This window comes from Leptinotarsa decemlineata, unplaced genomic scaffold, assembly GCF_025532065.1.
Source record: "Leptinotarsa decemlineata unplaced genomic scaffold, Ldec_3_MD MMD2_P_RNA_scaffold_5, whole genome shotgun sequence".
Lineage (NCBI taxonomy): Eukaryota > Metazoa > Arthropoda > Insecta > Coleoptera > Chrysomelidae > Leptinotarsa > Leptinotarsa decemlineata.
This window is the reverse complement of record NW_027412532.1, coordinates 16718678-16727931: the sequence shown is the minus strand read 5'-3', so window position 1 is coordinate 16727931 and position 9254 is coordinate 16718678. Positions and strand designations below refer to the sequence as shown.

General features: G+C 33.1%; 1 protein-coding gene across 1 annotated transcript; it reads left to right on the top strand.

Annotated features, from left to right (window-relative positions):
- Positions 1 to 4147: 4147 nt before the first annotated feature.
- LOC111513680 (uncharacterized) lies at positions 4148 to 7782 on the top strand. Its single transcript, XM_023169906.2, has 2 exons — positions 4148 to 4306; positions 7064 to 7782. The coding sequence occupies exons 1-2, from the start codon at positions 4289 to 4291 to the stop codon at positions 7427 to 7429; spliced, it is 384 nt and encodes a 127-aa protein (XP_023025674.1). The 5' UTR covers positions 4148 to 4288; the 3' UTR covers positions 7430 to 7782.
- The last annotated feature ends 1472 nt before the right edge of the window (positions 7783 to 9254 follow it).

Here is a 9254-nt window from a genome sequence, read left to right as displayed (position 1 = left end):
ACATAAGAAATTCTGAATATTTGAAAACAAACATGTCGGATACAAACAAATTGAATAGCAGTGGGCCATATGGGATCCCTGCGGTAACCCTGATGGATCCTGAATGGGCGTAGATGTTGTATCTCCGTATTTTATAGACAAAGTTTTACTAGTTAAAAAGCTATTTATTACTTCCGCCTATAACAAACGCTTGAATTTTAGATATAAGTAGGCCGTGCTTGACTCTATCAAAGGCTTTGAAGAAGTCAGTATAGACAGAGTCAACCTGTTTTACAAAACGTAGTATCAATAAAAACATTCATAAAATCAAATGAGGTGAAAAATCGAACAACCATCTTTACGCAGTAAAAATATACGAGCGTGTAGGTAAACAAAGAAAGCAATTCTCGGTGATAAAATTTGATTCAAATCAATTAACAAACTACCAAGTAATAATATACACATGTTTCTAATCTCAAAGCAGACCCTTTTCAATAATGAAAACAAATAATTTCCAAGCTATGTAAAATCCAACCACAAACGAAACATAAATCTATTCTCAAGTGCATAACACGAACAAACATTTTCCTTCATGTTCTTTCAAATTTTGTCGACATGTGGAAAGTAGAATATATTCAAAGCAGATTTTATAAGGCCAGAGAATAGTCAAAGCTCTCAAGTGGAGAGCTCATCTACACACATGTTAGTTTTTGTCTCTAAGGGAAAGCTCTTCCACTCGTTCCGAAGTTGTGTTCGCCTCAGATGCAGTTCAAGGAACTGAAATACGAGGACGATTCTGTAATGTTTCACAAATGAAAATGATTCTCACGATTCATTGAATGGGTTGAATATTCCTCCAGAGCTTTAGAAATAGTTGACATCAGTAGTTGTTTTCTTTTTCTGTGGCGCTGAAATAAACCATCTGCATCTGATTAACGGGAAAACATATATTTTTTAAATGTGAATCAAACCCTGATTACCGTCTTGTTGTCTTAAAAAATTATAAATTCCACACGAATGTTCATAATATCACATACAGTGTGTAAAAGCCAAATGGAATAAATTCATTATTTTAGTTATGGTATATATTTTAACAAAATCCCGAAACACGTCAAATTTCAATTATGATTCGACAGACTTTAAGAAAAAAATTATACCCCTACCTTCAACTCCCGTGGAATGACAGGTACAGGAAATATAGACATGTAATATATCGTTGGAAAGGTCCCTCCATTCTCAATTCAAAAATATTATCGCATTCAAGTTTATGGCATCAATTAAGATAAAATAAATTAAAATCATGTGGTTACCGAAATTCGATAAAGTACAGTCAAAACTTATTGCAATATACTCAAAACTCATTTCATGTTGAGGTATTGATAAAAAGAAAGTAACACTTTTGGAAAGCAGCCTTTGCAATTCCAGCGACATGATTGAGCTAAAACATATTGGTGTCCATTTCAACCCCCAACTCAAACTCATCAAAGCAGGAAGAGGAATTGTCTGTCCTGGCATTATCATATCCGGTTCGAAGACATTCATCTTTTTAAAGAAAACCGTTGCCTGGGTTTTTGTGGCATTGAATTGAACCCGATTAGTTCCACCCCAATTCGAAATCACTTTTAGATCCTCATTGAGATATGCAACCACCTGCTACCGGGGTACATATCGACATCCGCAGCCGGTGTCCTGGAATCCAAATGGAATGACGAGACCGGTGTGCTGTCGTCAGCAGAGCAATAAATTGAATTCTTTTTTTGTTTTCAATAAATCGTTGGTATACAATAAAAAGAGGGTTGTAGACAATACGGATCCCTGGGGAACACCATCGTGGATGATATAAGTATTTGAAAAGTGTCTCCCATCCCAGTGTAACTGAGTTGGTCTACAGTGACAAGTGTTGAAAAAGATATAGTTTTTCTAGACACTTTTGTATATGGCGTCCGAATGAGATCTTTTGATTTGGTAACCTTTTTGATCACCGACCTGCCTCCTTGACTCCACAAATCAAAAGATAGTCATTCCTTTTTTGATTTGAAAGGGTTATTTTTTTAGGAGTGAATAATTTTTGGGTTATTTTGAAAGTTACTTCTTTGCATGATCTACATATCCATGTATAGAGTTACTTATTTTCAAATTGATTACTTCCTTCCTTTTTTTGGAAGATTCTCTCATCCATTTTTTGTATCAGATGGAGTAGTAGAAAGCCAAAAACTTTCTTTCCCCAAAATTATTCACTCCTGAAAAAATAACCCTTTCAAATCAAATAAGATTCCTCATGGCTGGGATTAAATCAAATAGGTGAATGACTGTCATTACGATGTCATCGATGACATAAGCAGATCAAGCTTATTCCGTGACATTCAAAATCGTAATTCATGAATGAAGTGTGTGTATTTTCTATAATGTTATCCAATTTGGTACTGAAGAGCCTTAGGGCAAGTGTCTTAAGGCGAAACACGGTGTATACCAGTTAGGGTGACAGTGTTCCATGTGTGTACAATTTATTAACATTCATTCAAAGTAGAACTCATGTGAATGATATCTGATTCTTATTCCTCAACAAATGTTCGATATACAAACTGAATAGAGAAAAGTATCTTCTGTATAATTCAGTGTTCATAGAGAAGTATTTGTTTCGAAAGAATTTTTTTCTTTCGTGTAATTCAATGTTTATATGAGAGTAGCTGTTTCAGGAGGACTTTCTTTCAGTTTGTGTCTGAAAGTTACTTCTTTGCATGATCTACATATCCATGTATAGAGTTACTTATTTTCAAATTGATTACTTCCTTCCTTTTTTTGGAAGATTCTCTCATCCATTTTTTTTGTATCAGATGGAGTAGTAGAAAGCCAAAAACTTTCTTTCCCAAAAATAGTCATTCCATCTGGTCACAGGTGACGCTTCAAGAAACGAGTCGGAAAACGGGTCGAGAATTTGACGCCCAAAGTGAGGCGACACATTATTTATCTCAAATTCAAAATTTTATTCTCTACAGAATATACAGGTACCCAATTATTTTCTGAAAACCACAAAATCATCAAAATTCTTATACCGATTCATGAACAGGATAGATTCTTTCGAAATTTCATCCTTCACACATAGACTCGGTTTCAGTTCAGGAGCCAAGCAATGTTACCACCTGTTTCATCAGTCCCTTTAAACATATATACGGAGCCAATCGATTCTAAGTATGACATTATTGCAAGTAGATATCTCCTTACTTTATCTACTTTAATCACTATGAAAAATAAATCTATGAATGAACAAAAAAAAGTGTTTGTTCACGTCAATTTGTATATCTTACTGTGAAATGAATAGAAATAATCAAAAGCGAACATCATGGACTTTCAATTGGTGTCAGGATTAATTTGTTGTACTACTGCAGAATGCTTGAAATTTTAAATAATTGGTATGTCAGAATCTACAATTCAAATTTGGAAAAAAGGATTTTCTCGTATTAGGATTGTATTGCAAACAGTATAAAATGAAAAGTGGAAAAATGGAATGTTACAACAATGCCAATTTGATTTTTGATAGTTTTGCCATATTGAGTGGACGAAGAAAAAAATTCGGAAATGTTCTACACAAAACTGTACATTACTGACATTTATTTTGCAATAATGACCTGAAGCCTTCAAAATTATTTGATCATCAATACAAAAATATACACCAAAACGTATATATATCAAAACGAATATATCGTGTATACGACGGCACTGATAACTCATTAGGTAGGTGTTCAAAGTAGAAACTATCAATATCAAATTTTTATATTTTGATAGATCATAGTGCCTATAAAATTTCGAAAGAAACTATACGTAAGTTTTCTTCGAATTGTCATATATTGCGCACAATTATACTCATGTGTGAATCTCAATAATCTTACACAACTTTTAGAACTTGGGAATTGTTTCGGAAACATTCATTTCATATTTGAATGAAAGGTTACCTTCATCCTACTGGAACTTACCAGAATTCTTCGTACATACCATCTGCTATTGTATGACCATTAGCACCTGACCAAAATAAATCTGTGAAATTCGTGGGTCAACAATGAATCAATTGTACACAACAAAATTCTTGATGATTCAGTGTATACTAAATATACGCAAGGTGAATTCTTGGATTAATGAAGACGCGCCTATTAGTGTTTTCGTAGTAACAGTAATTGATTTCTTTTCCACTCGGTTTGTATTATCATATATATAATGTGTTTTGGACGTGCTCAGTCAGTTGAGTTATAAACTTCAGTGAAGATAAACCCTATACCCTACTGCAGTAATATTTTATTTTGATCTTTGTTGGAGAATGGAAATTGTTTTCTATGTAAGTACACATTTTGATAATCTTGAGTTGATTATGAGAATTATATGTTGTGAATTGTTGTAGTTGTTTTTAAGCAATATTTCACTGATAAGCTTTGTATAAATATTTTCAAAATTTTATCAGTCGGACTTCGACTCAATTCTATGGACATTTAGAACCACAATGCTCCAAATTATATTTCTGTTTCACAAATTATCAAGTGTTAAGTTCATTTCTGTTGCTAAAAACATGAACGTGATTTCCCAATGTTATTCTCTTCTTCAAAGACATTTTTTATCAATTTTCCTCAATTTTTCAATATGGTGGAACAGGGAAATATTTTTACCCAACTGTATTCTATTTCTATGAGTCAAATATTAATGCCATCGTTATTTATGAACAGCCGTTGAAACCGAATTTATCAAACACCCAATGAAACTGGGCTGAAAGAAATAGAACAGTTACACTGTATTCCAACTTTCAGTGAATTTCATCTCAAATTTGGATGATTATTCACATAATTTCACAAGAATAAACCACACACAGTATACTATCAAAAGTTTTTCAGACAACCGTAGTACAAAATCTAGGAGGCAATTATATCATATTATTTGGAACATTTTGAAATTTTGGAAACTGTTTGGTTAGTTGAATGAAACGAGCATTACCGAGCAGTAACATTCATCTCCAGAGCTAAATACACCGACCATTGTAAACCGTTATTCATAAAACACAAAATTTTCACTGTGAGCTCCATTTTTATACTTGAAACTCTATGTTTGGAGCATAAGCACAAGTCCAACGTCTCCGATACTGAGAGCACTCGAACAAGCCATAATACTCGCCAAATAACAAAAAAAACTTACCTCTCCCCATCCCTACTTAGAATTAACGAAAAAGTCAATAATGTATGAGAGCAAAAAGATATATAACAACTTGCCACCCTGTTTAAGAGAAATCTCCATACACGATATTTCTCGAAAAAGATCCAACTAATTTGATCTCCCTCTTGAAGATGATCGGTTGGTGATCGAAATAGATGTCGAGGTGTTGAAATAATTGTTTGCTGTTAGAAAAAAACTCCAGTGACATTCAACAACCGTTACGGATGCTGAAATATACCGCCGACTTCAGATTTGGAAAAAATTTGTTGAATCTTGCAAGTTTTTTCTTTAGTTTTTTTCATTTTCAAATATCCTCGATAATTGTGGAAGAGTGAAATATGCCAATGTTGTTTATGAGTATCTGTATAACTGTATAAATCCTTGTTCCCTTCTTTTCAACATTATTAACCCCAATCAACATGGTTTCATGAGAGGACGTTCAAATACCACGAATTTTGTAACAATCACTCAATGTATTGCAGAGGGTATTGATTGTCAGTCTCAGACTGATGTCATCCACACTGATTTTTCTAAAGCGTTCGACATACTTGAACATAGTATTCTGCTCAACAAGCTTTCGACTTAATTACCCTCTTCAAATCGTATTTTCACAACCCTGAGCAGTACGTCCAACTCAATGGCCTCAAGTCTATCGAATATATAGCCACATATGGTGTACTACAAGGATCAAATCTAGGACCCATACTGTTCAATATGTTCATTGATAACATCGGAGCTGAGATTGTTGTCAATTTCCTTTTATACGCAGATGATTTGAAACTCTATCACAATATAACATGTTCTAATGATTGCGAACGTCTCGCCCTGAATTTAAATCGCGTTGCTACATGGTGTCGAAAGAATAATCTATCTCTCAACTTATCCGAATGTAATGTAATGATATACTCACTGAAAACAAACTTGAAATTACACAACTACGTCATAAAAAATCAAGTTCTGGAGCTTCATGGCACGCTCACTGATCTAGGTGTTTTGATTCATCCCTCTCTTTCAATAAACATATTGACACTACTCTAACAGCAGCTTATCGCATGTATGGATTCTTAGTTAGAAATACAAAAGACTTCGAAAACGCTTCAACATTGAAATTACTTTATTTCACTTTTGTTCGATCTAGGCTGGAATATGCATCTGTCGTGTGGAGTCCCTACTATCAGGTTCATATAAATCAACTAGAAGCCCTACAGAGGCGCTTCCTGAAACATATGTCTTTCAAAGTTGAAGGCACGTATCCTACTGTAGGAATACCCTATTATGAATTGCTTGTAACTCACAATTTTTGTAGTCTCGAGGTAAGGCATGAATATTATTCATTTCTTTTTCATTCAAGGTCATGAACAATATCATCACCTGCTCTCAACTGTTATATATGTTGAATTTTTGGGTTCCTAGACGGTTATCTAGGAATAGTATCACATTTTATCTCAACACTCCGCGTACAAATATAATGGAAAAATCTCCAATTCGTACAATGTGCGATACCTCTAATTCTGTTGGTCATGTCCTAGATATATTCAACTGCCAGATTATTCAAATCAAAACACATTTCTTAGCTAACTGACAGTTCTGTTGTTATTTTTATTTTCTATATGGATTCACAAATTATATTATGTAAGTACATTTTTGTAAATGCCACTGTTACTCCCTATTCTGTAACTGAGTTCATCCTGTAGAATACTGTATGAAATAAATGAATGAATAAATAAACAAAATTATTGAATACTATATAAACAGTTTGCTCTTATGAAGTTCTCAATTACGATGTTTATGCTTTTTCAGAATGTGGAAGATGAGAAAACTCAAAAAGTAGATGAAAATCCCAGATTTTCTTCACAGAGAATGACTTCTGTTCAATATTAAATCATTTTTTCAGATCGCCTTGAGCGTTTTCATTGTACTTCCCATCAACAGTCTACCAGTTTCAAAAGAGAGCGATGGTATTTGGGAACCCAATGAAGTACTCATCCTGCACTTGAACGATATCATTGATGAGGAATCGTTTGCTCATATTATCAAAAAACGAGAAATTTCACAAGACGGGGCAAAACTTAATGAACTAGAGAGCTCGAATGCTTCAGAAGATGTTGGAGATGCCGTTGAGAGTTTAGAAGGAGCAGAAACTAGGAATTACAGACCTTATTTCCGATTCCGCAAAACCTATAAGACTAGATATAGTAGGCCACAATATCCTCTATCCAATTATGCGAATGATAGAGACAGATTCCCAACGACTTTTTAAATGGATACGCTAACATATTTGTCATTTGATAAGAGATATTAGGGGAAATTAGGTGTTCATGTATCAAAATCTCCATTTTTTAGGAATCGTCGAAAAATGTACTGATTAGTTTAGGAAACGAAACGATGACGAAAATAATGTGTATGTATATATTATTCTAGTCATTTATAAATAGGTACTGATGATTCCTTAAAAAAATATCACTTTTGTAGAGTTATAAGTTGAATATTTATTGAAAAATTAAGAAGAGATAGAAAGCAATATTATATCGATTTCAATCATCGTGTATTTGGTAATTTTCCAGTGTCCCACTATTTATTTACACAATAAATTGTTATCATTGCTCATTGAAAGTTTTTTATTATTTTCATGAACTCGCATATCCAAATATAAATATATCAGTTAGTTCCATATGACTGATTCAAAACAAATCTATATTTAGAAACTGCTAATTATTTAGGAATGTATCGCACTGAAGAAATAAATCGGAAACACTTTCAGATTTTTTCAGGGATTGTGTTTTGACTTTACCTGTAAATTAGGTGTTATTGGAAATATCCACTCTCGAAGAACCAAATTAAAATCCAAAATTTTGTGTGTCAAACTCTATTTTTTTCATTAACGTCAGAGCTAACTTATACATGTTATGAAAGATTTACAAAACATCAAATATAATTATACAGAATGTAACAATTTTGAAATAAATAAACGAAATAAACTCCCAACAGATTGTATCAAAATTCCATTATGCAAATGACTTGGATACGATAAAGTCCCCGAATCGACGAATTTTACCTTCAATTATTGAACAAGAAAGCAATATCTTGAAAGCAAAATTTTGAAAATTACAGGATAATGGTGTACAAGGAATACATAAAATTATCTTTCAACGAAATATAAACATAGGGATTCATGTGGAGTTTTTGAATATGATATAATTTTTTGAAAAAATGTCAATATCTTTTTCAGGGTGTAGATAGTCCTGTGATGCTTTGTTATTATTACAAGAGAATTTCTCAGTTCTCTATCTAAAATTATCTAAATTCGCAATTCCTAAACCTGTTATAATTGGAAGTCATATGCAACATATGTTAGTGGAAATATTTTGTTCAACAGTAAATATCATATATTTTCATTGGAACTAATGTCCTGAGCAGTCAACATTCATTTGCTGAAGTTGATCTTATAATGTTGGTATCCAGAATATACGTATCACACATGTTATGTCGATGTTGAAAATGGTATTTATGGAACTAAGGTGGATTTATGTCAGACAAGTAATCCTAGTTAGGAACTTTTAATAAAAAATTAATGAGTATATCAGAACAAGGGCCATGAACCTCAACTGAATGAAAAAATAGAACAAACGAATGATATTGTGATTTTTTTCATTTCTCAATTCTATTAACAAAATGTGAATCTTCGATACAAAATTGGATACTTTCCAAAATTACGCGAATACGCAAAGCCAAAGGGTGAAAGTATGGATTGTCATCTGAACAAAACTAATACTCTCTCTGGAAAAAATATTCATAACTTTTTCAATAAGTCGCAAACACTGCAGACAGTTGACTTGGAAATGTCCTTTCGTGTTGTAAATTTTTCAAAATGATTTTAAAACATTCCCCGTTTTCACCAAGTCTTTGTGTTTATCATCAAGTGTTCAAACTTTACGAGTGTTCGTTTATCCCTCAGATTTTACAGTTCATCAGGAAACATTATTTCTCATGCTGGCTCCTTATGAACAACCTCACCTTGCAATTCTTGAAGAAGAGCCAATAAAGTCTCGAAAGCTTGAACAGCAAAATAGGTCTCATTATCCTTC